Raw genomic sequence first — 23853 nt, forward strand, 5'->3', positions numbered from 1 at the left:
TTCTCTGTACTGGGAACTCAGTACTTGGCTTCTGCTAGCCAAGAAGAGATGCAGGGAAACACCTTACTCTGAAGGACTGTCTGTCCCTTGTGTTGTGGGGAGACAATGGGTCTGAAAACACCTCTCTGCCAAGCAGCAAATATGCCTTGCCTTTTTGTCTTTTGCACAATATAATATTTATTTTTAAAAAAAATATTTTATTCATTTATTTGAGAGAGAGAGAGAGAGAAAGAGAGAGAATGGTGGGGGGCAGAAGGAGATGGCCTGAGCACAGAGCCTGATATAGGGCTCGATCCCACAACCCTGAGATCATAACCTGAGCCAAAATCAAGAGTTGTATGTTTAACTAACTGAGTCACTCAGGCACCACTATAAAACTAACTTTTTAAATGAACAAATCGTTTTGCCAAAAAAGGAAGATATTAATGCATTTCATTTTGTACATATTTCAAAAGGGCAGTCAGATGTTAGTAAAATAATTCACATGGCCCTCCCTAAAGGTATCATTATAAACAGTTCATTAGTCTTTTTTAAAAAATTAATAAATTAACATTATTAGAATCATCCTGCCTGCAAAAAAACATTTTCAACTGTTTACTCTTCAGTTTGTCTTAGAGTTTGTTCATATAAGTATATAGCTCTACCTCATGCATTTTAACTGCTACTTAATATCATTCATAGCAAAAATGCATCATACCTCTTTTGACGACATTTATGGTATTTCCAGTTTTTATTATTACAAATAATGTTATATGAATTTAAACATGTGTACACATCAATTGTATAGATAACCAATAATGGAATTGTACTGAGTATTATATGTAATTTAATTTTGATAGATATTACCAAATAATGCTTCAAAACCACTGTTAGCAGTTTACATTTTCCCCAATAGTGTGGAAAATATATTATTCTCTTATTGCCTCACTAATATTGCCTATTGCCAATTTTTAAAATTTTAATCTAATGATAAAGGTAGAAAGGTCATATTTTATTGTATTACTTTAGATTTTCATGATTAATATAATGCTGAACATTTCTCTATGTGTCTAATTAGGAAATTTGTATTCTTTTGTGAATTACCTTGACATATATTCTTTATTTTTTTTTCTGACATTGTCTTTATTCTGTAAAATAATCATTCTTTTCTGTTACATATGTTAAGACTTTTGCCTAGTTTATTTTCTCCTTGCTTAGCATGTCATAAAATATGTTTTACATTTACATAAATTATTTATGTAATTTATTTAATAGCTTCTGAGTTTTTGTGTCTTAAGAAAATGTTCCACATTCTAATACTAATAAAGAAAAAACATATTTTCCTAAATTTTATATTTTTTGTTCCATTTAAGCTTTATTTTTGTATGCTTTATATAAAATTCTAACTTTATCTTTTTTTTCCCACTTAAATGAATAGACACATCCCAATCCATTCTTTATGTGTACTTTCTAGGGTATAATTAATGCCAGAGGGGATGGATTGAACTGAACCCATTATTTTTAATTCACTTAGTTATTAAGTTGCTTTAAAGATTGCCTTAAGGCCTTTTTATCTCTTTAGTCATTATTAAGACCATAGGGTCCTCCTTTTCACCTCTTATATTCAAAGTTTATACTTGTGATATTTTAGGCTATGGTTTCTTGCTCTCTGGTCAGTATAGTCCAATCTGTACTCTACTTAGAAAATTCTCATTATTTTCAATGATTCATGGTATACTTTTCAATTTCTCAGTGCTGTTATCAATTTATCTTGTTAATATATTTTATTGATTTTCATGAATATAGAGTGCAAAGTCTGGCATAATGGTCTGCTTGGTCTTTTTTTTTTTTTAAGATTTTATTTATTTATTCATGAGAGATGCAGAGAGAGAGGCAGTGACACAAGCAAAGGGGTTCCCTTCAGGGAGCCCGATGTGGGACTCGATCCGGGACTCTGAGATCACACCCTGAGCCAAAGGCAGACACTCATCTGCTGAGCCACCCAGGTGTCCCTGTCTGTTTGGTCTTATATTTAGTTCTTTGATTCACTTGTAATCTGACAGATGCATTAAACAAGAATGTAGATTCTTTGAGAATGACGATCTTATAATTTCAGATGAACACCTCACCTACTATCTGCAGATCTTTGGTAATTTAATAATGCTTTATATAGATAAATAAATGGAAAGCTTAGCAATAAATAAGAATCAGATTTTCAGATGAGCTTTTTTAAAATATTTTATTTATTTATTAGACAGAGAGAGAGCACAAGTAGGCAGAGTTGGAGACAGAGGGAGAAGGAGGAAGTAGACTCCCTGCTGAGCAGAAAGCATGATGTGGGACTCGATCCCAGGACTCTGATATCATGACCTGAGCCAAAAGCTGATGCTTACTCAACTGAGCCACACAGACACCCCTCAGATACGCTTTAATCATATCATGCTGTACTATCTCTTTAATAACATTTTTTTTTCTGACAACAAAAGCATTAAGCTATTTTTCTTTTGGGAAGGTGAAAATTCCCATCACTACATTTATTTATTTGTTTGTTTGTTTGTTTTTCTGTTTACTGGTTAAAAAATACAAAATGAGCTTATTGAAAGTAGAAAACACAAATATTTTTGCATCAAGTGGATTTTTTTATGTGTAAACTATGGATGTTTAAGAGCATCACAAGGGATTCGCATGTATTCCTAAGTAGTACTCAGTATTTTTAAGAATTGCTTCTAATGCTCAGGTGAAGGGAGACAAAGCAGTTTTTAAAAATATTTCAATCTTGCTCTTCAAATTCCCATTTGCATTAATGAATCATAGACATGTAGCATTGGGCTTTATTTAGGATGCAGAAAGCTGCTAAAGAATATTGAAACACATAACAATAAGAGAAAGACCAATAATCTAAGAGATCATAACTTTTCTTGAGTCTAAATGAAAGCTGAGATCCCAAGGCAACAAGATGAAAAATCCAAAGAGTGACAGGCCTCTTCCAGGAAAAAAAAAAATGAGATGCATGGAGTGTTGTGCCATTGGCAAAGCAAAGGAGGAAAAGGAAACCGCCATAAAAATAGACATTTAAGAAAGCTAAAATGGCAAAGAATTCTTCAAACTAGATTTGGTTTAATGTGAAAGTTTAGAATTATTTGGACAAATCAGTGCAAGAGATTTCTTTTGCTGAGTCCGCAAGAGAAATATTGAAGGCATAACAGGAAACCTGAGACAGATTCCTGTGTGTCTCACAGATGTGAAACCCACCGTATCCCCTAAACTCTGCTCTCATACAAAGGAAATCCTCTAAGCAACTATGGATGGACAGGAGACTTTCCCACTGTCAGAAGAAAGACCAATATCCATTGACTGTGAGGGGGGTATAGAAAAACAGTCACCTGCCATGAGAAAAGGAGCAGGAAACCTTGTCTTCCTCAAAGGTAAGGTGATCTGTAAAGTTTAGCTGCCTTGAGGAAGAGGTAGACCCAAAAGCCATGAAATCCTGAGGGGCGAGTAGGAAACACCCTTGATCCTACCACAAGTTTGTTACTCAGAACAAGCAACACTTGTCTTAGAGAAGAGTAAGAAGTTCTACTGCCCCTGGTCCAAAGCAAAGGTGCTTGAGATGATGCTGAGAGAACAGGAGATGCAAGGCTGTTCACCTCTAGAGAAGGCACAGTAAAGCTGCTTAAAACCATAATTGGATTCATACAAAAACAAACGACAACAACAACAATAAAACAAAACAAAAAGCAAACAAAAAACATGGATATTTGTTACTACCCTGGGAGGGGATGACAGCAGCAGGTTATTTCCAGGCCAAGACTTCCCACAGAACATGGCAGACATTGGCTCCCAAGGGAGAAGAGGTACAGAAAGACCCACCTCAAAACCCCAGACACATACAGCCTAAGACCAAGACTGAACTAAGAAAATGGAGAACATCTCTTCCACCTCCTAGAAGCTTCTCACTTAGTAACACAGCACAATAATCTCACTGAAGGAAGGGTAAGAGTGTGGAGAGAGATGGCTCAGTAAGGCAGCTGTGAATGGACTATTGAAAGAAAGCTGAGGAATGAGCAAGAATTCTCAAGTCTCCACATCAAGCACAAAGTAGTATCAGACCATCACTGGAGGGATCTTAAAGCTCTGGTTTACTGAAGTTAACTATAATAAGAACAAAATCCAAACCCAATCCAATTACTGAATAGAATGACCAAAATCTCCACACTAATAACTGACAGAAGAGATATGTTAATTCCCCAGGCATAAATTTTATTAATTTGAATCTCTAAGTTTTTTTTAAATTCAATGTTTGATATTTAATAAATAATTATGAGATATACAAAAAGCAATAAAAAAACAAACTCACTGAGATAAATTGGTAAACAAAAGAGGTGCAGCTGTCAATAGAATCAGACCCTAAGATGACTGTGATGTGGAAACCTTCTAATTAAAACCATGAGTTATCAATATATGTCCATTACAATGGCTCAAATGAAAAAGATTGATAATAGGTGCATTGATGAGAAGACAGAACTCAAACTCTCATACTTTGATGTCGGGAAAGCAAAATAATCCAGCTACTTTGAAAAGAATGTTTGGAAAGACTGAACAGTTTGGCAGCTTCTTACAAAGTTATACACAATCTTACCATTTTACCAGGCAATCCACTTATAGAAATGAAAACACATGCCTACACAACGTATCATATACAAGTGTTTATAACAGCTTTCATCATAACTGACTAAACTTGAGACAACCCAAATGAACATCAACTTATAAAAGAAAAAAAAAAAAAACAACTTGTGGTACATCCATACCCTTGATCTTAGCCAAAAGGCCAAGAAGCAATGTGGTTCGTCCATACAGTATAACAGAATCCAACATAAAAGAGAGTGAATAGATACATCCAGCAACCTGGGGGAATCTCAAAAGCATTATCTAAGTGAAGCAAGCCAAACTCAAAAGCTATTCACTATATGATTAATCTTTTCTTACATTCTAGAAAAGGTGAAACTCTAATAGAAAAATCAGACCAGAGTAGAAATTAGACTATTAGCTGTTAAGAACTTTTCTGGGGAGTTGGAAATATTCTAATTTGATTGTGGTGTTGACTATTCATCTGGATACATTGAATTGTTTCCTTAAAAAAAGGGGTGTGGGGGGAATCCTTGGGTGGCTCAGCAGTTTTGTGCCTGCCTTTGGCCCAGGATGCGATCCTAGAGTCCCGGGATCGGGTCCCACGTCCAGCTCCCTGAATGGAGCCTGTTTCTCCCTCCTCCTGTGTCTCTGCCTCTCCATCTCTCTATGTCCATCATGGATGAATGAATGAATTAATGAATAAATCTTTTTAAAAAAGGTTACTTTTACTCTATGTAAATTATGCTATGAAAAACCTGATTTTTAAAAATAAAATTATAAACACAGCCAGCGATTATTGGAAGGAAATTACAGGTATTCAGAATAAAATTTGTAGCTATTTTTAGATAGAACAAAAGAATACCAGTTAATTCAACCAGTATGATTAGAAGAGAATGAAAGAAATCCATAGCTTCAAGATTTTTGCCTACATGACACCAAATAACTAATATGATTGACATTTAATCCAGTATTTTTTGCTCTAAATATAGCTAAATATACCTGGAAAGTTTCTACTCAAATCAACCTGTGGTAGAGAGGGTATAGAATGTATATATTCATGGTTAGGTGTGCTAATTTTCTTCTGTAAGAGCCCACTCTTCATAACCCAACTTGTTCAATTCACAACTCATGACTGTCATATCCAAAAGTAACATAATTTTCTCTGGGACATAAGGTGAAAGAGTATAGGCAATGGGAATTAATTAATAGCAATAGTTCTATGATTTGTGATGCACAGTCAATAAGCATTTTTTTTTCATTTATCTTGAGAGCCACTGCTAGTCTGGAACTGGAAATAATTTTAATTTTTATATATGTTGTGATTCTAGAGAATTTGGATAGAAAATTAACTCAGATGATATAACTCACTGGCCACAAATATAACATTTTAGAAAATATGCCACATCTAGTCCTTTCACTTAAAAATATAAATGATAGGCAAACGTAACATTTGAGACGTTACAATTGAGGAAAAGGCTGAGAAGGTGAAGAGATACTCTTTCACAACATGACTGGGGATGGCACTGTCTTGGAACCTCTTGAGAGTTTTAGAGTGTGCTTTTATTATTATTTTCAAACACATTTTTTAATTTGAAAAGACTCAATTCTAATCCTTGCAAAATCCTTAAAGTGTTTAAAATAAAAATTAAGATTCTAGGTAATATTAAAATTAGGTAATAAAAAAAGGAACTAGGAGCATAAAGGGGAGTGAAAATATTATTTGTTACCACCTGTATGTTTAAATGGATTTTCAAAATAGTCTTACACTTGTTTTCCTTTCCAGGTGTCATTTGGAACACTGCCTAATGACTATTAGAACATTGGCAATTTGGTTGCAGAATTAGGAGCAATAGTAACTCACTGTGACATTTGTAATGGGATGTTAAAATTAAAGATTGGGTTATGAGCCAAAATGATAAAAAAAATGCAAAAATGAATGTAGGGGAAAAAAGTTCTCATTTTTACAATGAACTAGATCATAATTGTTTCCATAACTCATGGAGGTCTCAACAGGATTAACGATGTAAAGGGAAGAGAACTTTCAAGATGTTACTTTTCTCTATGACTCGAGTCCCTGCCCTTCAATCTTCCAAGGTGATAGGAAAGAGCTCCAGTAATGGAGCTTCCATGGTACTTCTGAGAGATCTCTGCATTGAGCTCTTAACAGTTGGTGGCAGAGTAGTTAGTGGTGGTTGATTTGCACTATTTCTATACTCCCAGAGTTTACTGTGGCAGAAGGTTCGCAAATTATTCTGTAGACCAGACAGAAAAGAACGCTGGCCGAGGAATGTCTTTAGATGAGTCCAAAGTTGTCCAGCTGGGTATGAGGACTCAAACAATTACACGATGGGTGTGAACTAGATATTCAGGGATGCAAAGTCACAAGCATAGAATTCCATATACTTTGGCCAAGGGAAATGAGAAAGTGAGATTCAACAGAAAAGCCCCCAAAAGCTTGCACATCTATACAGACAGGTATAGAGACACACACATACCCAAATCCCTCAAGAGAGTAAATTTTAAAGATTCATTATGCTTAGAGAGAGGCCAGTTTACAATGAGACTTGTTCAAATAAGACGCTTGTCTCCTTATCACTCCTAGCCATTCACACCCCTCTCATCAGTTCCGGCCAATGTTGAGAAGTGAGTGAACACTGGTAACTGACTAGCAAGCTGGGATTGTTGGCAGGGAAAATAAGTGCAGGGCAAAGAAGGATGAGGAACCAAATACATCCTCCTTTCCTTTTCTAGGCTTCCAGCCAGAACACAATACAAGTGATAAGCATGGAAGACTTGATGATAGATTGAATTTAGAATTGTGATATACATGTACATATAGTGGACTGGATTGGGCATCTAATTACCAAATTGATACTGTGTTTCTGATTTAAAGTCTTAGAAATCTGTCAGTTGCCTAGTTGTGAGGAGAAAGGATTGGGATTTAATGGAGATTTGCTCTCAAAAGTTTTGTTAGTAAGAGAATCTACAAAATACATTTTCAAATCCAAATAGGAGACAAAAAATAGTTATGCTTCAGATAGATCATATCATTTTTCGATATGTTTGTTACACATATGACTATTACCACCCCCCTAAAATCCTCTCAAAATGGCTAGTTTTATGGGAACTTGCTCAGTTTGTGAGATAGATATTATGATTTGGCCCTGCAATTTGAGCTAGCATTTTTTTTTAAGATTTTATTTACTCATTCATGAGAGACAGGGGGGCGGGGCACAGACACAGGCAGAGGGAGAAGCAGGCTCCATGCAGGGAGCCCGATGTGCGACTCGATCTCGGGTCTCCAGGATCACACCCTGGGCTGAAGGCCGTGCTAGACCGCTGAGCCACCCGGGCTGCCCTGAGCTAACATTTCCTACTCCAGGACCCTCACAGTCATGTCAGCCAAGAATAATTTATCAAATGTGGTTTTAATAAAAAAAATTGTATTAAATTAAGCAATACTACAATTAGAGTCAGAGTTTACAATAGTGGTCCTGGGTTAATAAAGGATTCCCAAATGATTCCTTGAGTAACAAATAAAAATCACATAATGCTAAGGCTAATTAAGCAACTGGGTAGAATGCATTTCTTTTATTTTTTTCTGAAAATTGGTAACTTATTTAAAATGTGCAAAAAATTATACTGATCAAAATATCTATAGATAAAATGGTTACATTTGTGATAAGATTCTAATGGTACTTTGGAGATTACCAAGTATTATACATTATCTCCTTTGACCTTCACAGCAATTTAGCATTTACAAGATAATAGACTTTTTGTAGAAGCTTCTGGAGCTATTCTCAGCTAATGTGTGTATCCATGTATTTGTAGTTTGTTGTATGCATGCATCTGTAGTACAAATAGCATGTATTTGTCGATGCCTATGCCTGATATAAATGCCTATGTTGTGTGGAAACAAATAAGGGGATAGATCTCTTCTTCAAATTCATTAGCCACACAATCATTACATTTTTTTATGACATTGTATTTTAAATCCAGAGTTCAAGCTTCTATTCATGTCAACTTTTCAGACAAAAGGATATGATATTGGCTTACAGTATTTTCAAATATCTCATATACTTCATGACAAACATTTTAAAATATGATAAATATATAGTTGCAAATTAACAACGAAACTGAACCCATATTTCAGAACTCAAATTTCTAGTGAATCCTGGAAAAACATTTTATTGATAGTTAATGGGAGTCAGTATATGCAAACAGGCTATGACCTTGCTACTCAGTAGGACAGTATCCATTAGATTCTTATGACTTGCAAATGCTCATAAATCTCTTCTTAAAGTTTTAATTAGGAAATGTCTCATAACCAATAAATGTATTCATTATTTTTTTTCTAATGGTAGGTCAGTGTCTACATCTCTCAGAGTCTCAGAGCTTTTCCTTTAAGAGTTAATGTCAGAAAAATGAGATTGATATGCACTTGTAATCTAAAAGCAGTGAGTGAAAGGTAGTTTTTAATCTTAAAATGGTTTGCAAGGCATACTCACTATTTAAAGTTCATGGCATATGATGTAATGAGCATTGGGTATTATTTAAGACTGATGAATCACTTACATCTACCTCTGAAACAAATAATACATTATATGTTAATTAATTGAATATAAATGAATAAGCAAAAAAACAAAGTTCATGAGAACTTTCTAACATAACTTGTGATATCTTAACATGTTTGTTTCATTGCTGTAAAACTGGCTCTCTATGACTAGAAACTCCTAGAGAGTTGTATAATGCTGAAGTTTATTGACATTCAAGTACAAAGGGTGAGCTTTCCCCAAAGGTCAGGAACAAGACAACAATGTTCACTCTCGCTTCTTTTATTAAACACAGTTCTGGAAGCTCTAGCTACAGCAATCAGACAACACACACAAAGAAATAAAAGGCATCGGAATTGGCAAGGAAGACGTAAACCTTTCCCTATTTGCCGACAACATGATACTAAATATAGAAAACTCTAACTCCACCAAAAAAACTACCAGAGCAGATAAATAAATTCAGTAAGGTTGCAGAATACAAAATGAATGTATAGAAATCCATTGCATTTCTATACACTAATAATGAAGTAGCAGAAAGAGAAATTAAGAAAACAATCCCATTTATAAGTGCACCAAAAATAATTAAATACCTAGGAATAAACTTAGCTAAAGGGCTGGAAGATCTGTACTCTGAAAGCTATATAAAACACTGATGAAAGAAATTCAAGATGACACAAACAAATGGAAAGATATTTCATGCTCATGGATTGAAGTACAAATATTGTTAAAATATCTATACTACCCAAAGCAATCTATAAATTTAATGCAATCCCTATTAAAATACTAAATGTTTTTTTTCACAGAACTAGAAAAAACAATCCTAAAATTTGTATGGAACCACAAAAGATATCAAGTAGCCAAAACAACCTTGAATAAGAAAAACAGTATCATAATTCCAGACTTCAAGCTATATTGCAAAACTGTAGTAATCAAAACAATATGGTATTGGCACAAAAAATAGGCACATAGATCAACAGAAATAGAAATAGAAAGCCTAGAAATAAACCTACAATTCTGTGGTCAATGAATCTTTGAGAACGGAGACGAAAATATGGGAAAAGGTAGTCTCTTCATCAAATGGTGCTGGGAAAACTGGGAAGCTAAATGCCGAAAAGAATTAGATTGGACTACATTCTTATACCATACACAAAATAAACTCAAAATGGATTGAAGACCTAAATGTGAGACCTGAAATCAAAAACTTCTAGAAGAGGGCACAGGCAGCAATCTCTCTGACACTGGCTGTAACAACATCTTTCTAGATAGGTCTCTTGAAGCAAGGGAAACAAAAGCAAAAATAAACTATTGAAACTATATAAAAAATAAAAAGCTTCTGCACAGCAAAAGAAATAACCAACAAAACTAAAAGGCAACCTACTGAATAAGAGAATATATATGCAAATGACATATCTGGTAAGGGGTTAGTGTACAAAATATATAAAAAAAATTATATGATTCAATACCCAAAGCATAAATAATCCAATTAAAAAACACACAGAGACATGAACAGGCATGTCTCCAAACAAGACATACAGATGGCCAACAGAAAGATGAAAAGATGCTTAATATTACTAATTATCAAGGAAATACAAATCAAAATCACAATGAGATACCACCTCACACTTGTCAGAATGGCTAAAATCAAAACTGAAGAAACAAGTGTTGATAAGAATATAGAGAAAAGGGAAGCCTGAGGGAATGTACCTGGTGCAACCACTGTGGAAAACAGTATGGAGGTTCCTCAAAAATTTAAAAGTAAAACTACCATCTGATCCAGTAATTGTATTACTGGGTATTTATCCAAAGAAAATGAAAAAAAAAATTGAAGGGGTATGTGCACCCCTATGTTTATTACAACATTATTTACAATAGCCAAATTACGAAAGCAGCCTAAGTGTCCATTGATAGATGTATGCATAAAGAACATGTGTTTTTATAATATCTATTATGTATATTATATATATATATATGTATTACTCATACATAAAAAAGAATGAAATCTTATTTGCAATAACATTGGTCGACCTAGAGGGTATAATGCTAAGTGAAATAATTTCATTCATATGTGGAATTTAAGAAATAAAACAAAGGAATGACAACAAAAAACAAAAACAGAAAAAGAGAGAGAGAGAAACCAAAAAATAGACTCTAATTATAGGGAACAAACAGAGCATTACCAAATAAGAGGGCGAGAGGATGCCTGAAATAGGTGAAAGGAATTAAGAGTACACTTACCTTGATATACATTGAGCAATATATGGAATTGTTAAGTTGCTATGTTGTACATCTGAGACTAATACAGCACTGTATGTTAACTACACTGGAATAAAAATAAAACTAAAAATAAATACACACATACCTACACACAAACTGGATCTTTATGACAAACTAGAAATTCCTGGGGAATAATGATATAGTTCATTGATATACAAGACGAAATTGTGATCTCTAGAAAATGATAATCTTACTCTAAGGTTGGTATCATTTGGGAAAGATAAAGTCCTGTAATCTGTTGTAAGTAGCCACCCACTGACCAGTTAGATTAGAGAACTAGAAATATTTCTGGAGTTCTGAAGTGGGTCTTAATTTGGTGGGCACATCTGGGGGTGGGGTTGGTGTTGTAATGAAGTTTCCTTTTTTTTTTTAAAGATTTTATTTATTTATTCATGAGAGACCAGAAAGAGAGGCAGAGGAAAAATAAGGAGGCTCCTTGCGTGGAGCCCAAAGTGGGACTCAATCCCAGGATCATGCCCTGAGCCTAAGGCAGAAGCTGAAGGTCGAGCCACCCAGACATCCCTGTAGTGAGGGTTCTAAGGATTACAATGATGACTAATAATTCATGTTCCAGGTATAATATCATGCATTTCAAACCCACAAAGGAACTGTTGGATTCTAAAATCCATGGAGGGAGTACGGAGATGCCGGTGATGGGACCCAGCTGAAGAATAGGGTTTGATCCTCAGATGCTGGACAAGCTAACATACAAATAAGGCACTACCCTTCCATAGAATGTCAACAGATTATCTTCAAACATGTCATTTGGAGAATATGTTCTGCACAGAAAGACTCCTTCCCTTTCCTCCTGGCTATACTTCTATTCATAATGTCAGAAAAGAGATCCTAAGTTGCCTCCTATCCAAAGTGTTTCGTTGTTCTCCAATTTCATGATGCTTGTAAATACCATCAGTAAAAAGAGTCTGAGGTGTGGAAACCTGTACCCATTTCGGATCTCAATCAAATAGTACCCACCGTAAATATATATATATATATATATATATATATATATATATATATATATATATGTTCGGTCCATAAACTGGTTATGAGCACAGCCTTTCTGTTAGTACCTGTGGCTGTTGTAACAAATTACCACCAACTTGGTGACCTCAGATCTCCAGTTTAATTATGGGAGCTGTTGAAAGTAGTTTTTCTGTTATAGCTGCCGGCATTAATATCTTTCAAACTCAGGAAAAATGCTTTGAGTGGTTTTTTTTCAATATTTAAAAAATATGGAACAATATGAAAGATGGTTTTAACATGCTTTCTATTTGGATATATGTATCCCAGTAGGATTAATTTATACAGTAGAAACAAGTACTGCATTAACAGAATGCATACAATAATAAATTTAATAGTAAATTATCATTTTTATATTTTTATCCTTTCTACTGAAAATTATAATGCATACTGCAATGAAAAATGAATCTTGGACAGGACACCCAAGGAGATGAAAGTGAATTTGATCTTATAAAAAGCATCTATCTTGTTCTCTTAGATAGTATAATAGTTATACCTAGAGAGAATGGTTTATTTAAATTCCCTGACCACTTAGTCTAATTGTGCTTCCTGTTGATATCTCCTTTTACTTTTTACCACAGTGTCCTACTTTATTTCTGGTACAGCAGTTATCATTATCCTATTCATTTATGTGTTTATTATCTGCCTCTCACTATTTAGGTACAAACTAAGTATGAAACTTTATCCTATTTCCTGCAGCATTCCCATCACCTATAATAGCACCTGGACCAGTGAAGGCATTTGCAGAATTTATTTATTAACTAGACCATCAAATAAATCAAATAATAAATTAAAAGAAATAGTATGAATTTTATAAAAAATTGTAGTAAGAATTCTAGAGAATAGAAAACTTACAGATTGGTAAATGCTCTGTCTTAATAGAAGTCTATTTTAATTAAATCACTAATATGTTTTCATTTCATAGATACTTTTAGTACTCATTGAGGTAGATGTAAGTATCCAGATGTAAGTAAGGGACAATTTTCCCTTTTATTTAACTGCTGTTTTAGCTCACAAGATTCTACAGACTATAGAATATACCACATTTAGGAAGTTTTCCATACACCTCTGAGAGAAAAAAAGAAAAATCAAAGAATGAATAGAGATGGGACTTTTTTGAAATGCTGTTGGTGTTTTTCTTTCTTTATAGAAAACCTCTAAGCTTACATGAAAGATGTTCAAAATATTAATGTTTTATTTACAAACAGCAAAATATTTATATCCTTGTACTTCAAACTGTACAAATTTATCTAAGACTCAGAATTTCTACCAACCTTACAAAATACTTTGTCAAACCAAGCACTGCCTCTCAGTCTTCAGGTTGGATAGTGGATATGCTAGCTAAATTAGTGACTAAATTAGTGATTACACATAGAATTTTCTGATTTCAAGAATGATAAACTGTCAATTGCCAAATATAAGCTCTGTCTTGACATGTTGTTAATCCTAGATCATAATGTCTATTATTATTCTCTTGGTAAGAAAGAAGATTAATAAAAAAGCATTAAGCAGTCCTTCCATAGGAATATCAAAATGTTAAGTAATTTCATGTGTGAAATCTACAAAATGTTCCCATAACCTTCATACTGCCAAAGCAAAATGGTACAGATGTGCCTGGCAGTCAAGTGGCTATTACAACTGATCTCTGTTGCTGTGGTGAAATGAAAAGATTTACCAATGTCACTGATAAGATATTGTCATAAAAGTTAGGGTTATTAGCTGGAACATTCAGTCACAGCACAGGAACTGACGCATTTTGAAAGGAAACCAAGAACCTTCTATGTTACATTTCAGTCCTTCCTGAAAGGCCTGATGTGGGATTTGATCCCAGGACCCCAGGATCATGAGACCTGAGCCGAAGCAGACGTTCAACCACTAAGTCACACAGGTGGCCCTCTCTGCTCCATTCTGCACACCACCACCAGATTGATTCTCTTAAAATATGTTTTCATTCACATTATCCTTTGACTCAAAGCATTTCCTGCCCCTTAGCCCTTCAGGATTTCCTCCAGTCCCTTCACATCACATTTCAGGTCTTTCATTTAATCACCTCTCACTTTTCATCGATCCTCTGACCCTATTCCCTGCAACCAAAACCTCCTGTAATGATCTACTTTATGCCCCCTCATTCTCTTTCTGGAGTTCTTGATTGTTTTTTTTTTTTTTTTCTTTTTTTCTACGGAATTCCTGGTGGCTAAAATATCCTCCCCTACCTTGTAACATTCTTCCTTTAAGATCTACCCCAAATTCTTCCTGTACACATAAAGTTCTCTAGGAACATTCACATGAAGACATTTTTTTCCTTCCTGTGGAGACCCATTACATGGACATTCTCCAATAATTATATATTTCTTTGGGTCCACTTAAACTTAATTAAATCAAATGCTGCAAAGTATTTACATTTTTTGTGCATTTATATTATTTCCAAAGGTAGATTATGAACTCCTTAAAGGTGGTAACCACTTTCTAACATTCCTTTCATCTTCTAAGAGAGCTAGCACAGTGTTCCTCATCTAATAAGCACATAATTAATGTTCCCTAAATGAAGGATTTTTAAAATATTTGAGAAGTAAGCAGATTGTATATGTGAGGAAACTGAGTACCAGAATCATTACTGAACACGTCTACAGGTGACTGACTAGCAGTCAATGATTTGCCTTGCTTAATTATTAAAGTTATTTTCTCCTGGGATGCATGTGTGGCTCAGCAGTTGAGCATCTACCTTTGATTCAGGGTGTAATCCCGAGGTCCGGGATCGAGTTCTGCATCGGGCTCCCTGCATGGAGCCTGCTTCTCCCTCTGCCTAAGTCTCCGCTTCTCTCTCTGTGTGTCTCATGAATAAATAAATAAAATCTTAAAAAAGATATTTTCTACTTATACCAAGTTATATTAGTTTGTTACTTGATCGGTTGCTCCTAAGCCATGAAATTTATAAAATACACTGTTTTAATAAAGTATAGGCATATATGTTTGCAAATATAGTCTTGCATATAAATATAAGTACAACTAGGTATAAACAAAGTTTCTCTGTGAATACGGATATTTCAAGGGCAACTCCAGAGAACTCAATTTTAATGATTTATAAAGTAAGAAACAATATGCACGAAATGCAATGACAATGGGGACATTGAAATTTCTAATGCACTTTGAATGACATGACCAACATCCTAGTAAGAATCAACTATTGCACAAGTTTCTAATGTCCTGTGAAATCTTATGTCCTGCCATATAGCACTATGAACACAATTGTAAATCTACGTTTTCTATGAAAGTGAATAAGTAGCTTAATTTAATTCCAGTAATGTTTACAATGTGGTGGACAATCCGAAGTTCCGTTTCAGCCTGGAGGTTTTAATATGCTGGTATGCGAAAAACATGTAGAAATAATGTCACTCAAGAAAATTAAATTAACAAATATTTTTAAATCAAAAGTAACTACTTAGGTTCTGGTTAAAGTAAGTTTTACAGTATGTTGGATTCATCCTCTCACCTCACTTTATCTGTGGGCAGTTTGATGCTAATATCACATGTTGTCACTTACCATCTTTCAGGATGGTTTCTCGCTCGGTGCCATCTATCTTCTGCCGGCCAATTAGGAAACTGGTGGTGTCAGCAAAGTAGATATAATTGGTTTCTGCATGGAAATCTAAAGCACGAGGGTTTACCAGATTCTCTATGGGGATCATGTATTCATCAGCTATCTTGGTATTCAAGTCCATTCCTCTAACAATTCCTGGGCGTCCTTTCCCATAAAAGAGGAACAACTCATTCTTCGGTCCTGCAGAAGAAAGATTACAAACACAAACAACTGAGGCTGCCTAATCTTCTTTACACTGCAGAATGCCACTGTTTAATTAACTGGCGCAATTAGCGTTTTTTAAATTCAATACCAAAAATTAAACTCTAAAATATGCCAAATGTATCTTGATGCAAGAAGGCCTGCTAATTGCATTACTTTAATTAAAACAGAAATTACTTCCATGAATGGGTTATATTTAGTTAATTATTCTTTTGTCTATAACTGCCTGTGTAACAAAAACATGACAGATCATTGGATAACTGGTAACAGTAAAATGGACATTTATGAAAACATCCGGCACGTTTAGTTTTACAATTCATTGCAGTCTAACACATTCTGTAGATACTAACTGTAGCATTCATTATGTCTGACAATTCTAAAAACTTTAGACATTTAAAACATCCCACCTCGGAGTTTGCATCTAAGGCTGTCAAAGGCAAACAAATGGAATCACACAGTATCACATATGCATGTGAATATATTACAGATGTCTAAACAAGTGATTTATTCTTTTAAGGAATGAAATAAAATGCCAGTTACAGCATCACTTTTTTCTTTACATCTTAATTAGAATGTTAGAGGTTGATGCCTTCTGCCAGTAACTCTGATGTATAACACAGCCCTTACCAAAAATGAAACAAAACGAAATAAAACAAATACAAAAACCTCAAACAAAAAGAAACAATTTCCCAGTTTAAAATGCCAGAATCAATGTAGCTTTTTCAACAGAATGAATTGACTCCTTCATATTTTCATATGGAAATACATGCCAGGCTCTCCAATGGCTAGAGACATTGACTTAGTTTATAAACACTTTGGAAAAAAAATATATATATATCAATTTGAAAAATATATATAAAAGGAAAAACATTCTGAGTTTTATTAATAAAACTGAGGATACATATTATTCAATTACAATTCGATAACAGTAACATAAGCGAGATTCTTAGCAAAGTAAAATAACTAAGCTATAGAAAATTTGGAGAAAAAAGGGAAAAATGATTAATTACTCATAGACTCAACATCCTCAATATAAACAACATTATCAGTTTATATATTTTCTTTGTTTTCTTTTAAAATTAATGTTATTGACTTCTAAATGCATATAAACCGATATTTATTATATTTTAATATATAAAGAGAAAACAAATTTCATGTACCTGGCACAGAATTTAAAAATATATTTCCAGAACATTGGAAGGTATGCATGTGCCCTAAACCTATTCCCCACCCCTTCTTTTCCTATTCCCTTTTCATCCCAAAGACGTCCAATATATTGATAATTTTATCATGTATTTTGTCAAGTTTTAGTACATGTTATATGTACTTGCCAACAGAAATTGATTTTGCATATTTGAATTGCATATGTGATCTCTTCTGTGAATTTTATTCTGATTATATTTGTAATATTCATCCATGGTTGTTGTAGTCACTCTTCACTTATTTTCACTGTTACGTTGTATTCCTTCATGTGACTATTTTAAATTTAATTTAGTTATTTTTAAATGTGCAATTAATTACATAGGACACTCACTTTTATTATATATTTTTAAAGATTTTATTTATATATTCATGAGAGACATAGAGAGAGAGGCAGAAACATAGGCAGAGGGAGAAGCAGGCTCCCTAGGAGGATCCCAGAATCATGACCTGAGCCAAAGGCAGATGCTCAACCACTGAGCCATCCAGGTGCCCCGACACTCAATTTTATATTGTGCTTTTATTATTAAATCTTAGCATCAAAATTATGTTCTATGTTGATCTATTATTTTAAACTTTATATTAATTCTTTCAGTATGATCAGTGTAATATATGATAATTTGTCAAACTGTTCCCCGGTTGGTTTTATCTTTTCATTATTATAATAATAATACTGAGATAAGCATGTTTTCTTCAACCTAGCATTTTACACACTTTCTTAGATGATCTCTAAGTATACACTTCTAGGAATGGAATCGCTGGTAAAGAATATTAACATTCTTCTTCCTCATTGCCCTCACATCCTGTCAGTGTCCACCTACTTTCAAGAGTATCTTTTAAAAATATTGCATATTGCTTAAAAGTAGCAAAGATTTATTTGAAAATTAACATTTTCTACCAACTCATATGCATAAATATTTTTGTTTTTAAAAAATAGGAATCTTAAAAAATTTAAAAATTAAAAATAAGGATCTTGTGTAAGCACTTTAGTACCTCATTTTAAAGAAATGATATTTTTTAAAGTCTTCAAAACATTATTTTCAATGACAGCATCATATTCCCTGCTAGAGAGGTAATACAATGTAGTCAGCTGTTTACCTATTGCTGGATATTTATTTATTTTTATTTTTTTAAATTTTTATTTATTTATGATAGTCTCACACACACACACACACACACACACACAGAGAGAGAAAGAGAGAGAGACATAGGCAGAGGGAGAAGCAGGCTCCATGCACCGGGAGCCCGACATGGGATTCGATCCCGGGTCTCCAGGATCACGCCCTGGGTCAAAGGCAGGCGCTAAACCGCTGCGCCACCCAGGGATCCCTATTGCTGGATATTTAGATTGTATCTGGGTTTTTGTTATTATAAGTACATTTACAATGACTTTCTTCAGTCAAAAGAGGAATCACTTCTTAAAGAATACTGTTAATTTTATGGTTTTTTTTAAATATTTATCTAATGTCTTCCCAATAGTGACATCAATTTCCAATTCTATTAGAAATGGATAAGAACACTAGTTTCACCATACCCAGTTATGCTAATGTTTATTTTTAATTGATGTTTTCAGTGGTAACTGGTAAATCTGGTACTTCAGATACTTGGTTTAAGGTATGTGTGTATGCGTGTGCTTCATGTTTTCTTTTTTAAATATTTTATTTATTCATTTATTTATTTAGTATGAGGGGGAGAGGCAGAGGGAGAGAACTTCAAGCAGACTCCCCACTGAGCACAAAGCCCCAAGCAGGGCTCAATCTCAAACTCCTGAGATCTCAACCTGAGTCAAAATCAAGAGTCTGATGCTTAACCAACTGAAGTATGTATATGCTTTAAATAAGAATCACCATTTTTCCCATTGTTTACTTAAGTCACTTACTTTAGTCATTCAATACCTACTTTGAAATTTCTTCTGGTGTGTTTTCTTATACGATAGACAACTGAAACTAAAAGTCATAATTTCAGAGACTCTCATAGAGCAATAGACCTGGTTTTAAGTACCTATAATAAGATGTACTGACTCAAGTTTGGAATATGGAAATAAGAACGCCTTTTGCTACTTCTGTTGGTATTCATCCAAAGGAGAAATTGAATTTTTCCACAATAGTGTTCTTCCTTTGTTTATATCAAGTGGCAAGCAAGAGGGTGTTGTTTTGTTTTGTTTGCCAATAGGAAACGATCAGTTGTGACATATTTCTGGAACTAATAGTTTAAATGCAAGTTGAGGAGATCCCTGGATATCAGTTAAAATGGTGTATCTTTGAAGTTATCATTACCATTTTATGACTTCCTGATGCCCTGCCTTCCTATTGTGGCAGGTTTCCAGTTTTAAGCCAGGGTAGTTCAATGGTGGTTTTGAGGGATGTTCTTAGGACTGAATCTAGAAGCTATTGCTGATTTTCACTGGCTATGTGAGCACCTATCTATTTGGATTTAATCTTTCAACTTAAAGTGACTGGAATTGTCTCTCAATGTAAATATACCTCGATTGATAGACTACATTAAGGGTGATTGAAGTTTATGCAACTGTGATCCTGTTTTTCCCCCCAAACTTATATACGTAGGTATGCATGCATGCAAATATGTATGTATAAATGTGTATGATTCTATTTTTAATGATGTGCCACTACTTTTCAAGTGTTAAGCACACCAGTTGAAAGGCTGGTTACACACACACACACACACACACACATGCATGCACACATACAACTTCGCTCACCTTGAGGCTTCTAATTCTCAGTTATCCAGAGGATCTCTTAAACATGAGACTCAGCATTTCATACAAAGTTAGAAATGAAAACAAAATACCAATACATATATTTATCATTGAGTCTTTTGGGTTGATTGATTTAAAAATGTTTGTACTACCATTTAGACTTAAATTTTAACAAATTTAATAATCTAAATCTCATAGTCCTCAGGAAGCACATGACAAGAAATTCATGTCTCATTAAGAAATGGTAAGAGAGTGACTAGAGAGAGGATACTGACAGAAATAAAAAGACATTGCTATAACAAAATGGAGACATAATAGGCACTGTAAAAAGCAGTCATCATAATTTTAAAAATTATGGTATTGGGGGATATTCAAAGAACAACAGTCTAACACATGGACATAATTTCTTTAAGGACCAATCTACTATACTTGATTATGAAGACCCCAAGCAAAGACTTTAATTTAACTATTTTGGGGGCAAAAATCTAAGTTTACAAAAGTCAGGTATAAAATTATTTATTGACTTATTTAAATAAGGAACAACTAAATTATTCAGCATATTTCAAAAACAAAACAAAGATATGTCTAAGTGTTAGAAAGCTTTTCAATAAAATTGTTACACAGATTGATATTTCATTAGTATAGCTCCAGTTACCTGGAAAATTAAATAATGAAATGAATTTCACTCCCCAGTGATGCTGGATAAAGTGAAACATTACTTTATGTGGATTTCTGTTGGACTAAACAACACACCTATTACTAGGAGCAGCTTCTTAGTTTAGATAAGAGAAAGTATGGTCAACCAATGATTCAGGCTCATTAGACCAAAAACCTTCTTTAGGGAATTAAGGAAAGGATCTTCTGAGAAATATTCCCTTCTGAAAAATTTCCTAGTGGTCCATAAATTTAATGACTCTATAGCCTGATTCAATTTCTCATTCACATCATCACAAAACAAAACAAACAAAAAGCCCTAAATACTGATAAAAATGGCTGGTACGTTTTGCAGGCAAATGTCACCTGTTGAAAACTTATTGCTGATGTTGATGTTGCTAATTAATACGAAAACAAACAAACAAACAAAATACTATTCTGAAGCAGTAGCTGCTGGCAGAATGTTTGATTTTAACAACATACTTTTGCACGACCTGCCATCACTTCCCAAGTTGAAGCCCGTCCTGCAGCGACAGGTCCGTGTTTTGTAACTGCTGCTGAGCAGACAGATGTGTGAACATCCCCCTGGCATTCCATATGGATCCACTTCACATGCATGGCCTCTGACTACAACAAATAAAAAACAGCACACTTAGAAATTATCCAAAGATAAGATAATTATGTGCATTGGTATGTTGAAACTTTTGCAGCGCAAGAGGGAATCTTATCAAAAACCTTTATACTCAGCTATTTATTACCATAATCAATTGGAAAAAAAGAGCTTACACCTCATATAAGAAGTAGGAATTTGCCAAATTCCTCCTCAGGCTATGTTTAAAAACACAATTCTGCTTTTATACTAATTTAAACTGTTAACACGTAGGCAAAATAAGAAACGTGACTTTTTTAATGCATGGTTGGTGTTCTTTTTGAAAATATGTATTTCTTATAAGTGTAAAAGATGCTGTAACGATACCCCCAGGTTAGGTAATTAAGCAGAGAAAAGATTTCTTTGGAAGAAACCCATTATATGGACACTTAACCTAGAAGAGATATAATTCAGTAACTGTCTTTATTGAGAAGTGCTAAAACAGTTTTTTTCCCATCAGTTTTGAGTTCATTGCCATTTTGAGAAGTGTACCACAAATTGAATCTATGTGTGAGTGTGTGTGTGTGTGTGTGACTGTAATTTTTTAAAAGGAGGAGGCTAGTTAATATGTGGACATTGAGAAAAAGAAGGAAATTTCATGAGTGTAGAAGTTAGAAAGGGAAAAAAAGGGAAAGTACCATATGAAGAGAATGAGAAAAAGATGAGTTAAAGAAAAAAAGGCTGTGGTAGGAATGTAAGATTTTATATACTATTGTAATTATACTTCCTTTTGATCACCACTTACCTGAAATTGTGACAAATAACATAACAATAATTTTCTTTTAATAATAAAATGATTATGCTTTTAAAAATTGTGCCATGTTTGTTTTGTATTCTTGATCTTTCTAAATGAAAAGATCTCTGATCCCCTATCCTTGTCCCCCAAAGTGTATTGTGAACACAGTAGCCATAGTGATTCCCTTAAAAAGCCAGTCATATCATGAGACTCCTCTGCTTAATGCTTCCTAAATATGCTTCATCTCAATAAAAGTATAAGAAAAAAGGTTTACAATAGTTTATAGGGCCTTATCCATTATGATCCTCCTTCATTTCTCCAATCTCATCTTCTACTTCATTTTCTTTTTCACTCTGTTGAGTGAAAGACACACATGTGTCCTTGCTGTTCCTTGAAAAATTTAAGCATTCTCTTCCTCATGGTCTTTGTGCTTGCTCTTCTCTCTACCTGTATGTCTGTGCCTCACTTTTTCAATTATTTCAAGCCTTCATTTATTTCATTATTTCAGTGGGACTTCCTCTGACCACTCAATATAAAATTGCAAATCATCCCCATCCCTGAGACTCTGTTTTATTTTTCTCTAGGGCACTCAACATCTTCTAAAATAATAATAACTTACCTGGTCATTGTAAAATTATGTTTTTTCTACTAGGATACAAGTCTCATACTGGCAAGAATTTTTTTTTTCACTGCTGTAATGCCGGTGTTTATACAATAGTTCCTGGCACATAGTAAATGGTCAAGAATAATTGGCAAATAAATAAATCCTAACACCAAACTCTAATAAGGTTATTTATAGAATTCCAAGTTTAAATTTACAGTGAATGGATTTGTGACAATACATTGCCTCAACAAAATCTATGTTAATGTTTAAGTAATTCTAAATCAGTTTCAATTTGAAGAAAAGAAAGATGATGAAAATTTGGGGTTGGTCATTCTCATATATTACATTATTCTTTTTCTGTTTTTTTAAAAATATTTTATTTATTTATTCATGAGACACACAGAGAGAAAGGAAGAAAGATAGGCAGAGGGAGAAGCAGGCTCCCTTGCAGGGAGCCCCATTGAGGGACTCCATCCCAGGATCCCAGGATCACGCCCTAAGAAGAAGGCAGAGGCTCAACCTCTGAGCCACCTAGGCATCCCATTTCACTAATCCATAAATAATTGAGTGTATATTGCATTGATGAATAATCATCACTAATCTACTATGCAAAAATAGCTAGTTTGTGTTTTTAAGAAATACTTAGAAAAATTATAGACTTCTCATTAAAAGTTACTTTTTAAGTAACTAATATTAAAGAATAATTATGATAGGTTAAGAGACAGGAAAGACTACTATAAAAACTGGATACTGTATGAGAGTCATCTGATTTGAAATGTCTCCCAAAATGGTACAAAAAAAAAAAAAAACCTTAACATCTAAGCATCTGGGCTTCTTGTCTACACACACTGTGATTGAAAGCTCTTTCCTGAATCTAAATTTAGCCATCATTTCAATTCTATGGTTGTAGAAACAATTCACTAGGAACTGAACAATTTGTCACTTAGACTTGTGCAGGGAGAGCTATTCCATTTTATCAAGCAGACATGTACACTTTTGCTATCAAGCAGAGAATTTATGACCACTCATTTTAACTC

At 34.0% G+C, this 23853-nt stretch overlaps 1 protein-coding gene across 1 annotated transcript in view; it reads right to left on the reverse strand.

The window, feature by feature from the left end:
- LOC129495604 (low-density lipoprotein receptor-related protein 1B) overlaps window positions 1–23853 on the reverse strand; it is a 1831349-nt gene that overhangs the window by 744200 nt on the left and 1063296 nt on the right. Inside the window, exons 10-11 of the mRNA XM_055303278.1 lie at window positions 21311–21454; window positions 16000–16236 (exon numbers count right to left, since the gene is read on the reverse strand). Of these exons, the coding sequence (XP_055159253.1) occupies window positions 16000–16236; window positions 21311–21454 (381 nt within the window). The remainder of the gene's footprint in view (window positions 1–15999; window positions 16237–21310; window positions 21455–23853) is intronic.

The sequence above is a fragment of the Nyctereutes procyonoides genome, unplaced genomic scaffold (assembly GCF_905146905.1).
Source record: "Nyctereutes procyonoides isolate TBG_1078 unplaced genomic scaffold, NYPRO_anot_genome, whole genome shotgun sequence".
In the NCBI taxonomy this organism is placed as follows: domain Eukaryota; kingdom Metazoa; phylum Chordata; class Mammalia; order Carnivora; family Canidae; genus Nyctereutes; species Nyctereutes procyonoides.